The following is a 25206-nucleotide window of genomic DNA, read 5'->3' on the forward strand; positions in this document are numbered from 1 at the left end:
AAACTGTATTAGATTGCCCCATGCCAAAAGGTAGGGATGAATTGCTTTCATTCATTGGTCTTTGCAATTTTTATTCTACGTTTATTCCAGACTATGCAACAAAAACGAGAAGGGAATTCCAATCTGTGTTATTTGTTTGGGATGTAATTTGTTAAACCACATTTGACTGCGTAATTAAAAGAAATGACTAATGAAAAAGCTCTTAGGGCTTACGATCTAGAATTTCCTTGTATTATTACTGTGGATTCAAGCGAGAATGATTTAGGTGCATTGCTCACTCAAAAGATTGATGGGGAAGCGTGTACAATTTTGTTTACATCCAAGGTCTTAAGTGATCATGAATTGCATTATTTCGCCATAGAGAAAGAACTACTGGCTTGTTGCTGGGCTTTTGAGAAAATATATTAATTAAGTTTATTCGATCAAATATGTAGATAATTCACAATCTCATAAACAGTCTATCTTGTAATATACATTGGAGAATAAATAATCATGAGATAAATTATAAAATTTAAAAATATTAAAAAAGTGAGTAGAGACTTCTGATCAATTGAGGAGATATATTTATGTGGGGGGAAGGGGAAATCACCCTTCAGAATGATCACAAGTCACTTGATTTTGTGTTGATTGTAGGGTAAAAAGAAACAATATCCCGGCACCTTCTTTCCTCCTGCACCAATACCCTAATGGTTCTTTACAAAGTTCATAGTATCTAAAAGAACGTCAATAAAAGTATAGTCCCTTTCAATTAATTTTTAGTCAAAATGAGTTATCTATTTGATGAAATTGCATTCCTCCAATACTTTGAAGTATTGGAAGAATGCAATTTCGTCAAATGAAGAAATCATTTGGTTTGAGGATTAATTGAAGGGGACTAGTAATTATTTGAATGACATCCATTTAGCTACTGCAAGCTACTGGTTTACATTCTAAATCTGGCAACTGTTAAATATGCAACACCACACATAGCCAAATCAACCACAAAGCTGATAAAGCAAAATGTTGATGTAAAACATTATTTCTGGGAAGGGTAATTTCAAAGCCCTTTTTTCACCAGACTCCCTTTAAACGATCTAGAAATGTTGCAACATAAGAGTAAAATGGAACATGGTTTCTTTGTCATTATTGACATTTCTAAGACTTAGGCTCGTTATGAAGAGGTGCGGATGAAGGCCAGCGATAGTCATTCTGTTTTCAATCAAGTCAAACATTTTATTGCAGAGGGGCAATCCAAAGAATGAATGTTCGGGCTGGTTTGCACCCTTTTGTTAAAGTTGCTAATTGAGTATTGATGATGGCATGGTTTTAAGAGGGGATAGTTTAGTAGCACCTTCTAGAATATGTACAGACTTAGTGTACCTGTGTCATGTAGGACACTTAGGTATTACTATGACTAAGAAACAAACCAGGTTTGGTTTTTGATGGCCCTCAATGGACACTAACATTGATACAGTTGTCAAACAATGTGTAATATGTGGTAGGTCTGTGAAGGGATTTAAAGTATGTGCACCTCTTTTAGAACCTATAGTTTTCCGAAAGACTTGGGAATAAGGTTGGTCTGGATATGGTTGGACTATTCAGTTTACTCCCTGCAAATCAATGTTATGCATTAATTTTGATGGAATACTATCGCAAATGGTCAGAGGTACGGTTTGTCCCAGATCCCACTGCCAAATGGTAGTTGTCTTCTTGAAGGATGTTTGTTCAAGCAAGTTCTTGGTTTCAGATAATGGAGTTCGGTTTGTTGATGCTGGTATGAGGTGTTTTCTAGCCATTTCGGGTGTAAAACATTTGAAGCGTTTATTGTACCACCCTCAGACCAATGGTCTGGTAGAAAGGATGAAGAGTGTGTTGAGAGACTCGATTAAAATGCTTAAGAATAATGGGTGCATTGTTGATGAATATGTTGGTTCAGTGTTGTGAGTCTATTATACCATCACTCGATTACAAAGGTTTCACGTTTTGAATTACTAAGATGATGCAAGCAGACTTCACTTTTGTTTCCTGCTCTGTCATAGTGACTGCATAAGGCTATAGTAGAACAGCTCGATGTGGAGGTATGCAAGAGTGACTGGAACACAGAATAAATAAAAAGTTGAGTATGAATCTTGAAGACATACCAAGCAGGTTGTTAAATGCAGGTGGTGTGAATTAAGAAGTCTGGTTTCATTAAAAAAAAAAGCCATATTTTAGTGAACCTGTTCTAATTAGGAGTGTGTGTGGCAATGCAGTGAATTTTGAAGGTGGTCAGTGGTAGAATTTGGAAAGAGTGGCGAAAAGTCTCTCAAGTAGAAGCACAGCCTATGTCGCTTGACAACTATTGCTATGCTCAGTCTTGTTCTTCTTCTACTAACCATATATATCCTAAAAATCAAGCTCAAATAGTATCTTTGGATAAAGTTCAAGATAAGTCATGTGGTTCAACTCCTTCTGATTACAGTCTTCGTAGATCTGCCCAGATGAAACATTTGACATGGAAACTTAGATAAGACCCAGATGACAGCTAATTTGATTGTAATGTTAGTTCATTTTTTTGTTTTTGAGCTTGTTATTGGTTTGTTGCTTTTCACACTTAAAAATAAAAAAAAGAGACTGTGTTTCACGTGGAACTTTCCTAAAAAGTAGTGGCACATATAGAGTCTGTTGGTAGGTTTGGAATATGTTGAGAAACATCCCACACCTTACCAGTTAGAAACAAGCTTAGTTGATTGCTTGCCTTGCAGGGACTTTGTTGGATTTGTAAACAAGGAAGACACATTTTTAAGCTTACCTTTCTCCGGTCGTTCCTTGGACACAGCACAGACGCTAGCAGTGAAGGGCTACAGTGCTCACGTCAGCCTTTATGTGAATCTCACACAATACAGTTTATGAGCAAGGAATGCCCTTAACTGAGTTCTGGACATAAATCTGGTAAATTATCTACCTGGCTCCCTCAATGCTATTTAAGATAATTATTTAATTTCCCTTCAAAATATTTGTGCTACTCCTTTTTGGAAAGTTGTAGTTAAGGTGCAAGTCTTCATACAATAGTAAGTGTCCGCTCAGGCAGGAGGTAAGTTGTTTATTTAGTTTAAAGCTCTTCCAGCCACAGCCTGATAGCCCCGGTCATCCTCCCTCCAAAGTTTGATAAACTGCCAGGCTGCACACAGACACAAATATTACATGCATCACACTGTAACAGTTTCATACTCAACATTCCACACCATGCACACTCATTCCATGCATCCAAGACACATCACAACATATGATGTTGAGTATTTTCTATCATACCATAACAAAGATGTGGCACGTTTTACATAATGCAACTTAAGCCATCTATTTCATCTCCACACCATGACATTGTCTTGGCTAAAAGAAAAAAGGTAGCAGCTGCTGACTGTACAAGCTCATCTCACAATTGTGAGAACTGAAATTATAGCGTTGCATATGTTAAATGGAAGCAAGTTCAAAAATTTCATTTGGATACCATGTGATCTAAAGCACCTGAACACACTATGAAGGCCCTCTCAAAAGCATGGGCTAAGGCAATTTGACAACGAAGATGTAACCATGTTCAACAACAGCTTCAGAAATGTATGAGGAGGAAAATGGTAAAAATTGTATTTTTATTACAGTATGAATTTTTTTAACACCTGATTATTTGTACAAAAGCTGCAACTGAATTTAACAAATTAGTATTTATGTGGAATCATTTCAGATCTAAACATTGCTTCATGAATAAAAATGCTACATATGGATGAGTTAGACCGCTGTATAGGGCATGAAAGGTGAGGTAAGGCAAGAACACCAAAATGTCAAGGATATGTGTATCTGCTATCAACCTGTTGGCCCACAAGACTGTATGACAATGATTATTACAACAATGTTTTGTTTATGTTTATCAAAATGCAATAAAATATGTTTGAAAAAAGATAGAAAAAAGTCAACCTCAACACAGGAGGCCTGAATTTTGGTATAGATGCCATTAACAGCAGAAGAAGCGTTGCAGAAGATAGCTTTCATTCCCACTCATAAATTGGCATCAAGTTTGGTGTCACCCAAAACATTATCTGGAATGTTGGTCTAACCAATTCAGAGCAAGGGATTAATGAAATAGCAGGTCTGGAAAAAATAGGATGGCCTCAAACACAGTATGGGGGTTAAAGTGTACTTTTGAAAATAAGAATTTTATTATTTTTACCTTATTGAAAAGGAGTACTGTATACATTAAAGTGTTTGTGTTAATGACTTAGGATAGGAAAGATCCAACCGACTGACATGGGCACCTTCAGGTCCTAAAAGATAGCTATCACCTGTAGAGTCTCTCAGGATTCCATACTGTCGCCTCCAACTTCTACATTGAATTGCTTGGTGCTCTACTTACAAATAACAGCACAAATATTCACCAATTTACAGAAGAGACACAATTCTACTTGAAAGTCTCCTCTTCTTCAGATTCCCAATGCCTCAAACACAGCTTTCACTTCATACAGACCTGGATGTACAGCGTTTACCTGAAGCTAACCCAACCAATCAGAACACCTGTTATTTGCCACGAACAGGGTACAGTACATACCTGACTCAATGACATAAAACTTGACGGCTTCGAATCTCAACTTTCATTGAATTCTAAGTCATATAGATTCATCCTGGACACAACCTTATCCAAGAGGAATACGTTGACCGCCCCCCAAAAAGACAGTCAGTTGAACCCGTTTCTTCCAGAAAGTAACTTTGTAACTGCTATTTAAACCCTCATACACTTGCATCTGGATGGCGTTAACATGCTAATCTATGGCCTCACAGACTCCACATAAGCACTCCTTAAGAGGGTCCTACATGCCATAACACGTCTCATCTAGGCCTGTAAGAAATATGATCTCATCACTCCAATCAAGGTAGAACTCCATTGGTTCCCCTTGCCATCCTGCAATATCTTAAAAACCAGCTGCCTCATGTACAAAGCCATTGTGATCAGAAACACCACTTACCTTTCAGATAAGCTCACCATTTTTGGTGTTTCTCAGCACACCCGTAGCCAGGACACCATCAGAATGCAGACTAAGAAAAATAAAAACGATACACCCAGGATTGGAAACAACATTCCTGCATCCATCAGTATCCCCACATTCTGCTCCAAATATGACATTTATGAAAGAGTGAAGAGCCAACTCTTAACACCAGTACATCACAATGCATTACTGTCCACAAACGTCCTCCCCTAACACCAGTTGGCTTCATGCTTGTGTTTGACCTCGTAGCGTGCTCCACTACCTTTTGACTAGGTTTGCACTTTAGAAATACAATATGCACACATAACTAGAAAGGATTTAGAACGTGAGAGGAAATTAACACGACCTCAAGCTGCAATCAGTCCTGGTGTCTACTATGACCAAATGGTGCAGCCTCCAAATCTTCAGAACAGAAAGATTTTCAGCAAAGAATCAAGATACACTTTAAATCCGGAGCACAGGGTAGGTGTCTCACCCCGGGATCCTACCAGGATGCTTTGGGACAATGGGAGACATGATTTTGTGAGCCAATTTATTTTCCTGAGGTTGACCATAACTGTTCTGTTACCAAGCTACTCCCCTCCATATGTAAGATGGATGAATTTGGCAGAGGGCGCATTGGTACCTGATGGGCTCCCAGAGTCTTTGTACAATGCCTGGCGCTTACATGTCACTGCTCACCTTTGAGTTTTTCTGGGTTTATCTAAAGTCTACTCTCCCCTGAGGGATTGACCTACATCTGATCAGCACAAATTACACTTCGTTGTGAGAATTTGTTATGGTGGCAAGCAAGGAGCATACATGGACAGTTGTTCTTGAACCAGACAAGATAGCTAGTGTGCAGATCAGCTATTACATATGGTATAAAATTATACCACAGCAAAAATAAGTGGACAGGTCAACTAACAATTCCAAAATGTTAAGTGTGAATCAAGTTTCCAGTCTATAATGAGCAGTTAAAAAAATGAATTAGTAAGGGTGCTCAGTCATGTAAGATGTGGACTTGTTGTTTGTGCAGCATTGGGCTGTGCACAATAGACAGATTTCAATCCTGCCACCAGATGCCAGGATATCTCAACAGAAGGAAATAGAAAAAAATGGTGGCATATAAGTAGGAAGTCGGAACCATTCCATTGGGTAACCAATTGTTCTACTCTGGAAATGGTCATGTAACTTGCCTTGAAATTAGAAATTGAGGGAAATTAAACAATGTGGGTAATTTATTAGAGCCTAACTTCCTGAAATGTGTGTACTGGCAGTTATTTTCACAAAATGGAAGGGCTCTTGAAGTGTACCTTACTGATGAATGCGTCCATGCTGAAATGATTAATTATGGCATACTGTGCTCTATCTCCCTAAGCCTTAGAAACAGTGAATATAAAGTGATACCTTTATCCTATTTTAAGCATGATGAATATAAAGATCACTTCCTGAACTGAATACAGTAAACTAAAGAAATCGGTATTCTGATGGATACTTCTACCTGCATATTCACCACCTACTGAATATCCCAGGTGGTAGACGGGATAGGGAAACATTTCCAATAGCACTTTTACAACGGTATGGCTGACGCCGTTGTGATGTTACTGGAGCCACAAAGTACCCACCAGGACATCAGTTCCTGTTATTTTTGTGTGACTTTGACACAGATCCGGAAGTCGTTCTTTGGCCGAAGAAAATTCCTTGGAGAAATTAGACAATCAACATTTTCTGGTGCAGTGAATTCATGCCTCCTCCAAAACATGCACAATCTGTGAAAGTCAGAGTTCTATCACTGACCCACACGTCTGCCTTTTGTGTTTGGGATCTGATCATGACTCAAAGTTGCATAAGGCATGCCAGAGCATGCATCTAATACAATTAAAGACAGGGGAGGCAACACTCTATGGAAGTTACCACCAAGTCACGCAGGGGTCCCCAGCTTTGAAGTTTTGAGGGAGAAGAAGCATAAGAACAAAATGAAGAGGAGGCACAGTGACACCATGTTAGACCTGCCAGCCTTAGGGTGGTCTTCCCCAAAACATTTTGCCAACTTACCTCAGTTTTTCTGCTGAAATGTGTTTTTGTTGGCCTTAGGACTGTGCACTTCACCACTGCTGACCAGTGGTAAGGTGCTTGTGCTCACTCACCTAAGCATGGTTAAATTGGTTTACACCTGATTGGAATATTTAATTTACTTGCAAGTCCATTGTAGAGTGGTATATATTATACACAGGGCCTTTAAATTAGGTGCTACTAGTGGGCCTGCAGCATATATTGTGCCACCCACCGAAGTAGTTTCTTGAGCCATGTCCCAGGTCTGCCACTGCAGCCTAAAAAAATACTTTACAAATTGCCTCTAAATTAAGCAGGACTGCTTTTTGTGCTAACCTATGCAGGGTTACGCACAGGTTAAGTTTGTGACTTTTTGTGGTTCACCCTGTAAGGGATTGTGGTTGCTGCCTTAGCAGGGCTGACACCCCAGCCAACCAACTCCCCAATTTGTCACATTCGCGTTCAACGGTGTTGATCAGGACTTGTTAGTCCGTACCATGCAGTGAATTGTGTTGCACACAAAATCCCAGCTAAATAATTTTACATTAAAGTAGACCTCTTAAAATTCTTCCTAGTTTTATATTGGCCGTTTTCTCCCTTTTCTATATGTAAGTGCCCAACCTTTCCTTTTTTCACCATTGAGCTGGAGTTGTGTAACTTTGACACCCTCAATATGGCTGAGCTGCTGAAACTCTGCAAACTGCTACCAAACTGGATATCCAGGTAGCTTTCATAGCCTTTAAGGAGGTGCAGAGGTGGCAGTCCACCTCAGGAGATGATGGTGATAATGAGGAGGGAGTAGCACTATCGGAGGACAAGGACATGGTGGATCCAGTCCTTGGTCCTGTGCTGCAAGGAGAGCCCAACTTAACCCTAGTGGGTGCCCAGTATGAGGCAGGGACCAGGGGTCTGTCAGCAGAGGAACTGGAGGACAGGACAACCTAGAGGGAGGTCAAGCTGCAGCTGGCCAAGACGAAACTGTAAGCAGAGGAGAGGAAGGCTGAGAGACCCTTGGCATGAAAAAAGGCTGAGGCTGAATTAGCCTTACAGAAGAAGAAATCTGCCAAAGGGGAGAGGAGAATGGCCCATGAGCTCAGCCCAAAAGGATATAAAAGAAAAAGTAAGTCACCTATATGCTATCCAACCCCAAAGGAGTCATCCTCGGAACTGGAGATGGTAGAGAAACCAGGGAATAACAGCCAGTCCGTTCTTCTGATGCCGGGGCCCCTCTATCACTCCTTTGGCCAAAAGAGCTTGCACTTCATGGAGTAAAATGGACAGATAGTCCTCTGTCAGGCATTCTGTTGTAATAGTATATCTGTCAGGGATTCATTAAAAGGCAAAAGAGGTTTGGGCAATGCATGGCCAGGCAGTAAGATCTCTGCAGGGACCTTTTTTTTTTTAACCTACATAGTGTGGAGGTGAAGGTCAAGAACCCCAGCAGCCCTGAGAGTACTATGGTAAAAAAAGTACTCTTCTCCATCGACTGTCCGGGAGGGTCAGGGCAGCCTTGTATCACTACCTCATGTAAGTGCATATAGCAGTCATCCTCTTAAGGGGGCCAAGGCCATTCTTATCCCTCATCCATTATCTCCATAAGGCTGGCACGGATCAAAATAAATCGGAGCCAAAAAGTTGGTGCAATGTAGGAATACATACACATGGTAATGGGATAATGTCTGAGTGTGAGGAGTTCACAATCTACCGCATGCAGAACTCCTTTGAATTTTTCAGGATCCATTCTGGCAACTGGGGATATTCACAAGATGAGGACTCTGTGGTTAGAAGTATCAACCAGAAGAGAACCTTACTGCCGTGGATTATCTTATGTATTAAGATGTGTTATGCCCTAGCACATAAGGAACCACATGTCTGCATAAGGGCACATTCTTAGACCTTGATATTAGAAAAGGGAGTTCCTGTGGCCGAAACCTGCAGAGTGGTAACAGGGGCGTCTTCATATTTTTGATAAGCACTAGTGCTTAGACTTGGAAGTGCGATAGGACGACTGTTTAGCTTGTTTGGTCTTTCAGGCCTTCCTTTTTTGACCATCTCTTCAAATTCCTCCTACGCATGGGGTTACTACTTGGTATTCCATTCAAAAGGAGAACAATCTGTAGGCAAAGGTATCATTCAGAGGAAAAGTAAAATGCTACCTACCAGTATGCATCTGTTCTTGGCATGTAGGGCTGCAGAGTCGCACACTAGTGCATAGATCGCCATCTGGTGGTGGGCCCAGATGATTACACTTTGTTGTTGTCCTGGAAGAGTCTTTGCATGGTAGATGACTCCTCCTCTGGAGCATAGTGCGCATGGGCATCGACTCCATCTTCAGATTGTTTTTCGCTATTACGGGAAATGATAGAGGTGTGTGAGAACAGAAAGATGCCCATGAATAACGTATCTAATTAAGATATTACTGGAACAGATAGAGTTAGTCGGGGAGGCGGGTTGGCGTGTGTGACTCTGCAGCCCTACATGCCAAGAACAGATGCATACTGGTAAGTAGCATTTTCCGTTCGAGGCATATGGGCTGCAGATCACACACTAGTGCATAGATTGCATAGCAGTTCTCTCCCTTAGCGGCGAGTACCAGTATCTGTTGCAGTGGTTTGAAATAGTGTTTTGAGTACAGCCTGGCCCACACTAGCTTGTTGTTTTGCTTGCACATCTACACAGTAGTGTTTTGTGAATGTGTGCGGTGTAGACCATGTAGCTGCTTTGCACATATCATCTAAGGGAATGTTCCCTAAAAATGCCATAGATTCCCCTAGTTTACGGGTGGAATGATCCCTAGGGTTTTTTGTTTTTAAATGGGGTTACCTTTGTGCGGGGGAGAAAAGGAGACAAAAATCTGCTTTGTTTTATGGAATGGCTTTGTCCTATCAATATAATAGAGAAGAGCTTGTTTGACATCTAACGTATGAGAGCTCTCTCAGCTACTGTTTGAGGTTGGGAGAAGAATACTGGCAACTCAGACTGATTGAGATGGAATGGTGAAATGACTTTTGGAAGGAATTTGGGATTTGTCCTTAGAACCACCTTGTTGTGATGTAGTTGCAAGAATGGTTCTTGAATTGTTAGTGCCTGGATCTCACTCACCCTTCTGAGTGATGTAATAGCCAATAGAAAGGCAACTTTCCATGAAAGGAATTGTAATTTACACTTGTGCAAAGGCTCAAATGGAGGGCCCATGAGCATGGTGAGAACAATGTTGAGGTTCCATACAGGGGAGGGTGGTACCCTGGGAGGAATTATTCTTTTAAGACCTTTCATGAAGGCTTTAATGGCAGGAACTTTGAATAATGATAGATGTTGTCTGTTTTGGAGGTAGGCCGCTATGGCAGCAAGATGTAACCTGATTGAGGAGTATGCTAAAGTGCATTTGTGGGATGCAGCAGGTAGCATATGATGTTCTGGATGGAAACATCTAGCGGGTTGATGTTATTGGTGCAATAGATAACAAATCTTTTCCATTTAGCTGCGTAGCAAGCTCTAACGGTAGGACGTCTATCTTCTTTGATAACGTTCATGCAATCAGGTGGGAGGTTGAGCTATCCAAATTCTAAGACCTCAGGAGCCAAATTGCTAGGTTGAGCTGCATGGGGTCCGGATGCCTGATCTCTCCATGGTTCTGTGTTAACAGATGTGGTGAAAGTTGCACTTTTTGATGTGGTACCACTGAAAGTCCTAGTAGTGTGGTGTACCATGGTTGCCTTGCCCATGTTGATGCAATTAGGATCAGTGTGAGGGAGTGTTGCTGCAGCTTGCGCACCACTAACGGAATGAGTGGGAGAGGCGGAAAAGCGTATGCAAATTTGCTTGACCAACTCATCCATATCGCATTGCCTTTGGACAATGGGTGTGGATACCAGGCGGAGAAGCCTGGGCATTTGGAGTTTAGGTGTGTGGCGAACAGATCTATTTGTGGCTGTCCCCATACTTGTAAGAAAGGTTGAAGAACTTACGGATGAAGTTCCCACTCGTGAATCTGTTGCCTCGGACGACTCAATAGATCCGCAAACTGATTTTGAACTCCTGGTAGATGCTCTGCTAGTAGATCGATTTTTTGAGGAATGGCCCACCTCTATATGCTCTGCGCCAGCCGGGAGAGCTGTAAGGAGTGTGTTCCTCCTTGTTTTCGGATGTAATACATGGCTGTCATATTGTCTGTGCGGACTAAGACAGTCTTGCCTGATAGGTAATTTTGAAAGGATTTTAGGGCTAGAAAAATGGCTAGCAACTCCAGATGGTTTATGTGGAGTAGCTTTTGTTGCGGTATCCACCTGCCTTGAACTGTGTGCTCTGACAAATGAGCTCCCCAGCCGATGAGGGATGAGTCTGTGGTTAGCACCACCTGTGGAACTAGCTCGAGGAATAGCTGTCCTTTGGAAAAGTTTTTGGTGTTCCACCACAGCAAAGAGCGATGTGTCCGTCCGTCCACCACCACCAGATCTGTTATTTGACCTTGAGCCTAGTTCCATTGGCTTGCTAAGCACTCTTGTAGGGGACGCATCTGGAGTCTTGCGTGCAGTACTACGAAAATGCAAGAGGCCATCATTCCAATTAGTTGCATGAACACTTGAGCTGTTAGTGAGTGTTGAAGTTGAAATTTTTGTATAAGAGCTTGCATGGCCGGTATTCTTATTGTATTGGGGGATGCAAGTCCTTTGGAGGGGTCTATTGTAGCACCTAGATACTGTTGCGACCGGGATGGTTGGAGGTGCGACTTTGTTTTGTTTATAGTGAATCTGAGTTTGAGTAAGAGGTGAATGGTCTTGTGTGTGTGCTGGACGCATTGCTGGTATGACTTGGCTTTTATTAACCAGTCGTCCAGATATAGAAAGACGGATGTTTACCCTTCTCAAGTGTGCTGCTACTACCACGAGACATTTTGTGAAGACTTGGGGTGCTGTAGTGACCTCGAAGAGGAGGACTTTGAATTGGTAATGCTGACCGTCCACCACAAACCGAAGGTACTTCCTGTGAGCTTGGTGAATGGGAATGTGAATGTGAAAGTAGGCGTCCTTGAGATCTAGGGTAGCAAGGAAGTCGCCTTGTTTTAGCAGAGGAAGGACCTGCTGTAATGTGACCATATAGAAGTGGTCTGACTGTATGTAAAGGTTCAGGGGTCTGAGGTCCAGTATAGGTCTGAGGGAGCCGTCTTTTTTGGGAATAAAGAAATACAGAGAGTAAACCCCTGTGTTTTGCTGGTGTAGTGGAACTGGTTCTATTGCTTGTTTGTGTAGTAGAGCAACAACCTCCTGTTTTAGGAGTGTGAGATGCTCTTGTGACATGGGACGCTGTTTGGGTGGTATTGTTGGAGGAGTGGAAATGAGCACCAGGCAATAACCGGAGTGAATTATTTGTCTCACCCACTTGTCTGTTGTGATGGAGTTTCAGACAGGTAGGAACTGTTGTAATCTTCCCTCGACAGGAGTGGAATGGTCTGGGGGGGAAGGGAGGGAGGTCACTGCTTGGGGGTGAAGGCAGCATGGGTGTTGTTACCTCTGCCTTTAGTATTGTTGCCTCTGAATCCTCCTCTGTAAAAACCTCTATTCGGCGAGGATTGGGTAAGAGGTTTGTAAGAAGAGGATGCAGTGTTGGTAGGAAAAGTTGTTGAGGTGCTCCTATATGAGGAGCGACGAAAGGACGCTGTGGGAGTTTGATTTTGTAAAGCCCCCATGGATTTTGCGGTGTCAGTGTCCTTTTTTATTCTTTCAAGTGAGGTATCAACTGAGGGGCCAAAGAGATGCTGTTGGTCAAAGGGTTAATTAAGAATACTTGTTTGTACTTCTGGTTTGAAACCAGAAATACGCAGCCAGGCATGCCTGAGTAAAAGTATGCCAGTATTTATTGCCCTTGAGGCTGTGTCAGCAGAATCTAGAGCATGACGGATGGAAGTATTAGTAATAACCTTCCCTTCTTGTATTATATCAGTAGCCCTGGTCTGGTATTTGTCTGGTAGATGTTGTAGAAGGGTTTCAAGCCCATCGTAATGAGCCCTATCGTATCTTGCAAACAGAGCTTGGGTGTTGGCAATTCTCCAGAAATTGGCTCCTTGAGATGTCATGCGTTTTCCTGAAGCATCTAAGAGTTTGGATTCTTTATCAGGGGGTGGAACGTTCCCTGTTTGAGAATTTGCTCTTTTCTGTGCGTTGGAAACCACTAAAAAAGAGTCTAATGGTAGATGGCCCTTGATATAGGCTGGGTCAGATGGAGCGGCTTTGTATTTTTCCTCCAACCTGGGGTTAATTACCCTGGCTCTGACGGGATCTTTGAATATGTCTGGTGCGTGCTTTGTAACCCCTTTAAGCATTGGTAAGATGGTTGTGGTCTTATGAGAGGGTAATAGTGTGTCCATAAGGAAGTCGTCATCCACTGGGTCAGAATGGAGATTGACCCCATGAAAGACTGCTGCTCTGTGAATGAGTTGTGTAAACCCTATGGTGTCATCTGGAGGAGATGGCCTAGAGGGGTATACATCATCTTGGGGTATATCCGGGGCATCTGGTGCATTGTAGTCTTCCCAAGGATCACCTGATGGGCCAGGAATATCATCTGGAACCTCTATGGTTTGCTCATCTTCTATTCCCTCAGAAATATCGTCAGAGTTATGTGGCCTGAGTGGCGAGTGTGTGGTGGAAATATAAGGATCTGGCATTTCTGGCGAAGGTACCCTTATGGGAGAAGTTTGAGCATGTTTTTTTTAGCGGAACTGAAGGTGTGGGAGGAGGTTCCAGTTTTCGTTTATACGGTACAGTGATTATATGTCCAGTCTTTGGATGGATATGAAGAGTCTTTTGTTTTGGTTCTGGGCGGAAAAGCTCTTCTATGGAAGAATCCTTCTTCGGGGCAGATTTGTCCTGTTTGGAATCGAGCAGTTTGCTTGGTTTACCGATGTCCGTTACAGTCTTGGGAGCGGATTGAGGTTTGGGTTCCAAAGACTTGTGGTCGGAAGCTTTTTTCGGCTCTAATCTTTTCTTCGGATCGGAGATTTTTTTCGGATCCGGAGTTGTTGGTTCCGTAGCTTGTTTCGGGTCGACAGTTTTAGGTGCCAAAGTGTGCTTAGATGTGGAAGTTGGCTTCAGTGCCGAGCTTGGCTTTGGTTCGACCATTTTAGGTGCCGAAGTTTGTTTCGGTGTCGGACTGGACTTTTGTTCGACAATTTTGGGTACCGAAGTTTTATTAGGTGTCGAAGTCTTTATCGGTTTCACTTTCGGTTTGAGAACCTTTTGTTTATCAGGGATGACTGAAGGCTGGCTTGAGCCCGAGTCGCGTAGAGGCTTTTTGGAAGTCTTCGTTGCCGGGCCTGAAGGCGGGGCATCGGAAGTTTGTGATCGGTGTGCACCTGGGCCCGAAGGTGGAGGTGGAACCGAAGCGTCACGAGGTGTTGGGGTAGGAATAGGGTCGTCGTCTGTACTTGCGACCGGTTGACCAGCTGGAAGGGGATCGTCATCTTCTGCCTTCTCGTCGGCTCTGGAAGCTGAATCCTCTGCTTCGGAAATGATGACTTCTTCCTGCTGTTGCTCTTCTTCGGACTCTGGTTGGACTGGAGTCTCCTGGACGAGGGTGTCTGGTGCCGATGAAGACGATTGTGCCATGACTCTCCGAGCTAGACGGTCCCTTATTGTCTTTTTGGACCGGAACGAAGCACAGGCCTGGCAATCTCGGCTCTCGTGCTCTGGGGACAAGCACAGATTGCACATATCATGTAGATCAGTGTGGGGGATTTTGTGGCCACACCGAGGGCACTTTTTAAATGGTGTTCTTTTCATGAGCCAAAGGCCCAATAGCGCAGTTGTGCCAGATAACACACGACGAGCACCGGAATCGAAAAGTGCAGGTTGTTCGAGACGCGTGTAGAAGGAAGTCTCGATCGAAAGCAATACCGACGGTAGGGATCAGGGAATGCACGTCGGTAAGAGATCGGTAACGAAACCGAGCGGGAGCGACATACACATCCGATCCAGATGGCGGAAAAAAACAATCTGAAGATGAAGTCGATGCCCATGCACACTATGCTCCAGAGGAGGAGTCATCTACCCATACAAAGACTCTTCCAGGACAACAACAAAGTGTAATCATCCAGGTCCACCGCCAAATGGCGATCTATGCACTAGTGTGTGATCTGCAGCCCATATGCCTCGAACAGTTACTTATCTTCTGTAATGTTCTTTCTGGTGGATATTCCATCTGAAATATGGTCATGTTGCTAAGGCTCCATATCGTTTTGTTGCATTGCACCTCCGTAGAGTTGCTGCAGTTCAAATCCTTTTACCTTGTTCGCGTGGGAAACAAATGGATGGGAAACCAACATCAGAGTGGGTGTCTTATGGCTTCACTGATGTCAATGATGCCACGGCTGCATTGCTTAGGCAAACGACTTGGAACCAGCACCTTTCACTAGCATGGAAGAACTTTTGGAAACGTTTCAGAATTCAGTCTAGCACCAAGGACATTCAAAGAGTGAGGAATCTGAAAGGAGATGGAGTATCTACCAGCAAGATTGTCATCGAAGATAAGTACATTTTTAATTGTTTTGGGTAAAACACCAACGCACCAAAAGAAAAACCTAATCCAGCATTCAATTAAATGTTTAGTTGATCTGAAATGACCAGATTTGGATAGTATCAGTTATTCCTTGCTAAGCAAAAATAACATGCCAAAGCAACCTCGGACAAAATTCTATTCTGTTTCAAAATATGGTTTTGTATTACCCCAATGATCTTAATCTCAAAATTGAGCCGTATCTACCAATTCAGAATTAACATGTGGTGAATGAAGTTGCATATTAACGTCAAACACTAAAAAACGTTTAAGTGCAACCTTAATGAGAACTGTTGGTCAGCTGGAACACAGAGAAAACGCTTAGATCCAAAACTTCTAAGTAAAAAATTGAAAATCATATTAACCAGAAAAAACAATGGAGTTATGTTGACAACCCTACAGATAAACTTGGGTGTTAAAATACTGCATTGTGCATGCGCGCGCTTTCTACAAAATACAGTAGTACACACACAACAATGGTTTTAAGTTTAGAAAAACTAGATGAACTCCGATGTCATTTTATAACAGGGGAACTGATAAAAGTATTTGAAACTTAAAATCCCTTAAAATGTATAACAAAAAAAATGAAAGACTAACAGAAGTGCCTACTTAGTATGTTTACTTTTGAAATCTGGGCAAAATTATACTGAAAAACAGTTTCTAATACTGTATATTTTATCAGATCGTGTCCATCGAATGCTTAATGCTACTCACAAAATGACCGCGCCATTGCTACTGTGGATCTCAAGACCACTAACTTGTTTCAACAGTACATTTTATTGTTCATTGTTTGAACATTATGGTTAAGTGCTTTACTTTCCCAAAGGATTATAAAAGAGCTATTCAATGTCCCCTTTGTGATTACTTGCAAACCCTGAGAAAATAACTCAAAATCTTCTATAATACAATGGCAGGTCGAGCCGTTTTAGCATTTACAAAATCCTGCTTTTCAATTAGATCCTTCACTATGAATGTCACACTGTCTGGAACAGTAGCCATTAGAAAGTCGCCTTCATTCATCTAACAGCACTGTACATAGTGCATCTTCTTTGTCTGTCAATATAGAAACTATTGCTCCATCATTAAATTCAAAAGATGTTCCTCCATCCACAACCATGCAGGCATCCCAACAACGAGAGCGGACACAGACCCTGGGGGGGGGGGAAAAAAAAACACATTACAAGTGGTTACATTAGTTAACGAAGAATTTAACAGTAGGACCTAAATGCAGCTTCTTAGTTTTAGTGCAAATGTAATCCTCTATTTGTAATTTTATTTCTAGACTTCGTGGTTTTTAGTTTTTAAAAAGTTCAATATGTATGCATGCATTCTTACTTTCACTTTATATTGTTTCATTTTAGGTAAAAAGCAGACAATCTGTTACCCTCCAGTAACAGCATTTTAGTGGATAATTTCTTCAGCGAGCAGATTCACATTTTCAAATAGCTGCTGGTGCATACTGAAATCCAGAAAGCTATGCACAGCGATGGGTGGGCAATGGAGCTGCTCAACCAACAATATCCACAAGAATGGCCAGCATCCTTTGATCCTCATCTCAGTTTCACCCCAAATTTAACCTTAACAGAATTTCTGGAACAACGCAAATTCAATTCACCAGCAGCCCAGATGCCATTCTCCTGCAGATTTTTCACAATTTGGAAAAAAACATTCCCACAACAGTATACTCCAGAAGAGAAGTAGGGAGGAGAAGCAAAGAGAGAAAGTTATGCAGCACCTGACAACCAGAATAGGTTTCCTCATCTTCCACGATAGAGACGGGGATAGATACCTTGTAGCAGTCATATTTCCAAAAATGAGCTTCCAAGTTTAATGCCAAAAGTCTGTTCTCTATGATTGAATGCGATTTAGTACAAAATAATTACCTTCAAATGGAAAATTTAAGATTTAATGTTGTAGCAGACTAAATTTGACAAACCAAGTTCTAAATTATTGGAATTTTGTATTAGGAGCTTACATATTACCATTTAATTGGTGGATCTAGTGACATCCTTGCATTGCTGATATAGTGCAGGCTTCACGACTGACTGGTAATATCTATATTAATCTGAAGCGAGTTGGCTACTGCCTAATTCTTTCTGCTTGCGCTAAGGGAAGAAAGTAATAATTCAGAATTAATATTTAACATCCATCTCGTTCATTTTTCTGTGAGATTCCACAAGGTAGTAAATGCCATTACTACCCAAACTTAATCCCCATTTATTTTACCTACATTATTGCTGGTTAGATGTGCATTATGTTTCTTACAAGTGTGCGAACATCAATTATGTGCACTTCGACTGTACAGTAGTAAGCAGATTGTATCTCCAAAGCAGTGCTGAACTGGTAAAATAATAAGGTCCTTAGTTTCTGATGAAAATTCTTAAGCTGGTGCTGACGAATATCCGGATTGCCAAATATCAATGTTGCTTAGTCTGGATTCCAGCTTATGCCTTTTTCTTCCACCACCATACACTCCTTGACCCTTTATTTCACTCTGCAGATTTTAAAATTGCTGCTTTCTCCTTTTGTCACAGTTTTCCTGCCTTTTTCCTCTTCCTCCTTTTGTGTTTTTTTTTCTCTTGCTCTGTGTCAAAGTCAGAGAAAAGGTAAGCGCTGGTCCTCAAAAATGAGTGCTGGTGGGCCCTACTTGCAACCCCCAGCTTAAATGAATTACTGTTCCAAAGTGAAACAGGCCTGTAAACACAATCAGTCAAAAGACTAGAAAATTAATCAGTCATTTAAAAATAGTGTGGCTCTGAATTTTGCTTTACAAAACAATGATTCCAAATGCTTCTGGGCACTATATACCATATAGATCAGGCAACAGATTGATCTTTTTGGTAAGCTTTTATGATGATTACAACCAATGAGTATGTTTCTTGCAAATATGCTGGCTATTACCATGGCGGGTTTTTGTCACTTTACAGGAAGGCCGCTCGATGTTTGCCTTGTAATAGAACGGGGTTACTGAAGAAGCAATGAATCTCCGCACTACCCACTTTTTGGACACAGTGATGCGGTATACATATTATCTGGGCTGAAAATATAACCGGAATTGAAGTAGGCACAATCTGGTTCATTATTCTTTTTACTTATTACTCGGAGTCATTAGATTGTTGGCTGAAACTTAATTTACTTTCTAAACCATATAAAGGACTTAAGAAATCTAATAGGTGCCGGTTTACTTCTTATAGGTGATATACACAAAGATAAGCTTTGGCAGTATTACCTACACTCACAAAGAATACTTGTTTAGTTACACGCTCCCATTGGGGTATACAGATTATAAAGAACAAATTCCCCTTCCCCTTATGCATACTACACTAATGGAGATCTAACTGCGCATATCTATTTCTGGTAGAACATATACCTGTCATTTTAACAGTACATAGTAAAAAATCTAAAATGGAGTTATATAAATTCCAATACTGTAACTTACTGTACCAATTGAATTGTACTACGAGACATAGCAAAATATTTTGTATGGATGGGTTGCCACAAAGCAGAATCAATTTATACTTGTGCTTGTTGTTTAATGTTCACACCAAGAAGACATTTTATACACTGGAGTCACGGATTCAGGGGTTTATGATTATTCATTGGTTCAAGATCAGTATATAATATTGCAACGTTAGCTGTTTCTATTGTTTTAGCCTTGAGGAAGTTGTGGGGATGCCCCCCAAATATGATGAAACCAGAGTTGGCTAAAGCTCACAAGATTGCTTAGAGAAGAGGTAGAAGTACCAAACAATACATCTACAACAAGAAACGTTTATCACATTTTGCACTGAGTTTTGATATAAATGTGTGTGCCTCATACTGGCAAACGCTTCTGGGCACTAGTTTGAAGGGGCTTCTCACCTCAAGTAGATGAACGATTTTCAATGACATTTCTGATAAGGAAAATGCTACTTACCCAGTATGCATCTGTTCTTGGCATGTAAAGCTGTATATTCACATAGTGTTGGGTCCGGATGTTTACACTTTCTTTTTCTTCGAAGAAGTCTTTTCCAGTCCCGAGGTAGGCGACTCCTCCTTTCGGTGATAGTGTGCATGGGCATCGACTTTATTGTTAGATTGTTTTCCCACAGAGGGTGGTAATGGGAGTTAGTAAGAGTAGTAGAATAGAGATGTCCACGTGTGTGTATCTAAGTAAGATATCAGTGCAACAGGTATAGGTACACGGGGAGGCGGGTTGGCACGTGTGAATCTACAGCTCTACATGCCAAGAACAGATGCATACTCGGTAAGTAGCATTTTCCGTTCAAGGCATGTGAGCTGCAGATCACATGCTTTGAAAAGACTATATAGCAGTAATCTCGCAAAGCGGTGGCTAACCTGTAGCTGTTGCAGTGGTTTGAAAGTGTACGTAGAACTGCCTGGCCCACACTAGCTTGCTGTTTCGCGAACACATCTACAAAATAGTGTTTTGTGAATGTGTGAGGTGTAGACCATGGTGCAGCTTTGCAGATGTCATCATTGGGTATGTTTCCTAAGAACGCCATAGAAGCCCCTAGTTTGCGAGTGGAGTGCGCTCTAAGGGGAATTGTTAATGTTTGTTTTGCTTTAGCATAGCATATCTGAATGCATTTGACTATCCGCCATGCAATACCTGATTTTGAGATGGGATTGCCTTTATGAGGTGGAGCAGAAGTCACAAAGAGTTGTTTCGTTTTACGGAAAGGTTTTGTCCTTTCCATTTAGTAGAGTAATGCTCTTTTAATGTCTAAGGTACGTAGAGCACGTTCTGCCACATAATCTGGTTGAGGGAAGAACACCGGCAACTCAACAGATTGGTTGATATGGAAAGGCAGAAATCACCTAGGGTAAACATTTAGGATTAGTCCGAAGAACCACTTTGCTCTGGTGTACTTGTAAAAATGGTTCTTGTATAGTTAGTGCCTGAAGCTCACCCACTCTCCTCTGTGATGTGATAGCTATGAGGAAAGAGACTTAAGTGAGAAATTGCAGCTAACAATTGTGGAATGGCTCAAAGAGTGGGCCCATTAGTCTGGTAAGGACAATATTGAGATTCCACACTGGGGCAGGTGGTAGTCTTGGGGGAATGACTCTTCTGAGTCCTTCCATAAATGCCTTAATAACAGGCACTCTGAAGAGAGACAGAGGTCTATTTTGAAGGTATGCGGCTATTGCAGCAAGATGCAAGTGTATGGATGAGTACGCTAACTTTGAACGCTGTAGATGCAGTAAATAGCAGATGTATTGAATAGAAGCATCTAGCGGGTTGATTTGATTGTCATTACAATAAATCACAAACTGCTTCCAATTTGGTGCATAGCAAGCCCTTGTAGTGGGATGTCTAGCCTCTTTGATGACATTCATGCAGTCTGGCAGAAGATTGAGGTAGCCAAACTCTATGACTTCAGGTGCCAGATCGCAAGGTTGAGACGACCGGGATTTGGATGTCTTATCTCTCCACGGCTCTGCTTGAGGAGATTGGGTGTAAGATGTAGTTTTTGTTGATGGACTACCGATAGCTCGAACAGGGTGGTGAACTACAGTTGACGGGCCCATGTAAGAGCAACTAGGATTAGTGTCAGGGACGCTTGTTTGAGCTTCCGAACAACTAGTGGAATGAGTGGGAGGGACGGAAAAGCGTAGGCAAATATCCCTGACCAATTCATCCATAGTGCGTTGCCTCTGGACAATGGGTGTGGATACCAGGATGCGAAGCTTGGGCATTTTGCCTTATGGTGTGTGGCGAACAGACCTATGTCTGGGAAGCCCCACAGCTGAAAGAACAGGAGGGTGGAGTTCCCACTCGTGGATCTGTTGTATCCGTCTGCTGAGCAGATCTGCAATATGATTGTCTATTCCTGGGAGGTGTTATGCGAGGAGATACATTTTTGTGCTGTATGGCCCACCTCCAGTTGGTCTGTGCTAATTGTGACAGTTGGAGAGAGTCTGTCCCTCCCGGTTTCTTTATGTAATAAATTGTTGTCATGTTGTCTGTGCGTATCAGGACAGCTTTACATACCCGGTAAATTTGAAAGGCTTTGAGCGCTAGAAATATCGCTAGAAGCTCTAGCTGATTTATGTGAAATTGCTTTTGATGCAGGCTCCACATGCCCTGAATTGCGTGAATTTGGAGATGGGCTCCCCAACCAGTGAGCGATGAGTCTACTGTTAGCACTATCTGTGGAACCGGTTCGATGAAGGGCCGCCCTTTGGTAAGGTTTTGTGGATTCCACCACTGCAGGATTCCACCACTGCAGAGAGTGAGGAGTGCAGCCGTCCACCAACACTAAATCTGATAACTGACCATGAGACTGATTGCACTGACATGCTAAGCATTCCTGAAGGGAACGCATTTGAAGTCTTGCATAAGGATCTATTAGGATGCAAGACGCCATCATTCCTAGTAACTGCATGAACACTCAAGCTGGCAATGAGTGTTGAGGCTTGGATTGGGAAAGTAGAGTTTGAATGTTGCAGATTCTGGCCAGATTGGGATAGGCCAGAGCTTTTTGTATATCTATAGTGGCTCCCAAGTACGATTGCGTGTTGGAGGGTTGGAGATGGGACTTGGATAGATTCACTGAGAATCCAAGATCGTGGAGCAGCTGCACTGTTTTGTAAGTATGTTGTAGACAGTTTGCTTGCAAGCGTGCTTTTATGAGCGTGTCATCTAAGTATGGGAAGACATGAATGTGTTGTCTTCGTAGATGAGCTGCGACCACTGCCAGGCATTTGGTGAAAACCCTGGGAGCAGTAGTGACTCTGAATGGAAGTACTTTGAATTGGTGATGTTGCCCCCTTACCACAAACCTGAGGTATTTGCGGTGAGTGGGGTGTATTGGGATGTGGAAGTAGGCGTCCTTTAAATCTAAAGTTGACTGAAAGATGCTTTGCTGAAGGAGCTGGAGTACTTGTTGGAGTGTCACCATATGAAAGTGATCCGATTGGATCCTCAGATTCAGGTCTCGGAGGTCCAGTATAGGTCTGAGAGAGCAGTCTTTTTTGGGAATTAAGAAGTATAGGGAGTATACACCTGCCCCTTGATATTGTAATGGGACTGGTTCTATGGCTCCCTTTTGTAACAGAGAGAACTTCCTGGTTGAGATGTTCTTGTGACATTGCGTGTGATCTTGGAGGAAAGTTTGGGGGAGTGTTTGTAAGTTCCAGGCAATAACCATATTGGATAATTTGTAAAAAACAATCTGTGAGGTGATTGTATTCCAGACTGGTAGCAATTGGGAGAGACGTCCCCCGACAGGAGTGGAATGATCAGGGGTTAGAGGAAGGAAGTCACTGTTTGGTGTTTGCAGGGGAAGTACTTGTTGAGTTGCCTCTGCCTCTTCGCTTGCCCCTGTTCCCTCTAAATCCTCTAAAGTAACCTCTAGACGAGGGACGATTGATTATTGTCCATGTAAGAGGAGGAGGGATTCTCAGATGAAGTGTTTTTGGAACCACCTATGTAAAAGGAGCGACAAAAGGATCCCTGATTGGAAGACCGTTGCAAAGTCCCCATGGATTTCGCGACCTCTGTATCTTTTTTCATCTTCTCTAAAGAAGTGTCCACTGTAGGGCCGAATAGGTGCTCTTTATCAAAGCGTTGGTTCAGAATAGAGGCTTGGACTTCGGGTTCGAACCCGGAAATTCTGAGCCAAGCATGTCTTCGTAGCAACATAATAGTGTTGACTGCTCTGTCTGCTGTGTCTAAGGTACACCTAATAGAAGTATTGATAAATAATTTCTCCTCCTGAATTAGGTCATTGGCTGTTATTTTGTACTCGTCTGGTATAAACTGCCTTCATTTTTCGAGCTCATCATAATGAGCTCTGTCGTAGCGAGCTAAGAGAGCTTGTGCATTTGCAATTCGCCAGTGATTGGCTGCTTGCGATGCTATTCTTTTGCCAGTGGCATAAATTAATTTTGACTACTTGTCAGGAGGAGGGGCATCTCCTGTAGTTTGTGAGTTTGCGAGCGTTGGAACTACAAGGTAGTCTAATGGGAGTGGACCCCTGATGTAAGTGGGGTCAGTAGGTGCTGGCTTGTACTTTTTCTCAATTCTGGGAGGGATAATTCTTGCCCGCACAGGGTCTTTAACAATTTTGTCAGTGTGTTTAAGCAGTTCCTCAAGCATAGGTAGTATCTGTGTTGATCTTGGAGAGGAACTTAATGTAGAAAATCCTCTTCAAGAGCCTCTTTATGTAATTCCACCACATGGTATTGAGCAGTGCTATTAAGTAGCTCTATATACCCTATGTTGGCATCAGATGGTGATGTTTGGAAGGGTATAGATCCTGATCGTTCTGTGATTGGATCTGTATTATAGTCCTCCCAGGGGTTATTAGTGTCCTGTGGCCTATCTTCATCTCCATTCATCTTGTGTATCAGGCGATAGAGGTTGTGGGTAATTTGTGGGTGTGATGAGCAAATTTGGGTCAATGGGTGAAGGAAGTGTAATGGGAGGAGGAGAAGGGTCAGTACCCACATTCTGTCGTTTTAAAGTTATGTGGTAGTTCTCTTGTAAGCCCATTTTCCTTTTTTCAGGCAGTTTCACGTGAATATGTCCAGTATCTGGATCGATAACGAATTATTTTTGTTTTGGATCAGTGTTTGCAGGCGGGATGTCGAAATGAGGCACTTTAGATGTAACAGTCATTTTCCCTTTGGGCGCCGTACTTTTCGGCTTCGAAAGTTTCAGCTCCGAAGCTTTCGACTCTGAAGATTATTCTTTGGTAGCAAGGGAATGGCCACAACGACGTGCTTCGGTTTTGATGGTGAAGGTTTTGGTTCGGCATCGACATGGGGCTGACTCGATCCCGAGCCTGGAGGCTTTGATTTGTGATTTGGTGCCGGGCCGGAGGGCGGGCGTCCGGAATTGTTTCTCAGAGCTGACCTCTGCCCGAGGAGGCACCGGAGTCACCTTCTTTGACTAATGTTGGGGCAGGGGGGTGTCTGTACTCACAGTACGCTGACCCAGTGTCACTTGCTCTTGTTCTTCCATGTCAGAGTCGGCTTCAGACACAGATGTGTTCCCCCTCTTCTTCGGCTGCTTGTGCGTGGAATTCTTCCTGGTCGGAATCTTCACCGAAGATGACCGGTGCGGAGCCGCTTTGTTGGTGCATTTCATGACTTTGAGCCAGACTCTCATGGAGAGTTTTCTTAGATCGAAACGATCGGCACGCATCGCAGTCTTTTCTGTTGTGTTCCAGGGATAGACAGATTGCACACCGTGTAAGTCGATGCGTGGAAACTTGGCGCGACACCCGGGACAGAATTTGAATGTAGACCGTTTCATCGACTGCTAGCAAGCCCGACGCGTGTCGGTCCAACGGCCCTCCACAAATCTTCCGATCGAAGACTGACTTGAAATGATACGCGGAGAATGGGAAACGCGATCGGGAACAATACCGTTGAGGCTAGTGGATTGCGCATCGAGGGAAACCCGAGAACGGTGTCGAACCGTAGCGCCGCAATTTACATCCAAACCCGATGGCAGAAAAAACTATTTAACAATGGAGTCGATGCCCATGCGCACTGTCACCGAAAGGAGGAGTCACCTACCTCGTGACTGGAAAAGACTTCTTCGAAGAAAAACAAAGTGCAAACATTCAGACCCAACAGTAGATGGCAGGCTATGCAAAGCAAGTCATCTACAGCT

At 42.5% G+C, this 25206-nt stretch overlaps 1 protein-coding gene across 3 annotated transcripts in view; it reads right to left on the bottom strand.

Annotated features, from left to right (window-relative positions):
• Positions 1-16177: 16177 nt before the first annotated feature.
• Positions 16178-25206, bottom strand: part of NADK2 (NAD kinase 2, mitochondrial) — a 690519-nt gene continuing 681490 nt past the window's right edge. For all 3 annotated transcript variants that reach the window (XM_085631046.1, XM_085631045.1, XM_085631044.1), the window contains one exon: positions 16178-16726. In XM_085631046.1, the coding sequence (XP_085487172.1) occupies positions 16588-16726 (139 nt within the window). In that variant the 3' untranslated portion in view covers positions 16178-16587. The remainder of the gene's footprint in view (positions 16727-25206) is intronic.

Source organism: Triturus cristatus, chromosome 2_1 (assembly GCF_964204655.1).
Source record: "Triturus cristatus chromosome 2_1, aTriCri1.1, whole genome shotgun sequence".
NCBI lineage: Eukaryota > Metazoa > Chordata > Amphibia > Caudata > Salamandridae > Triturus > Triturus cristatus.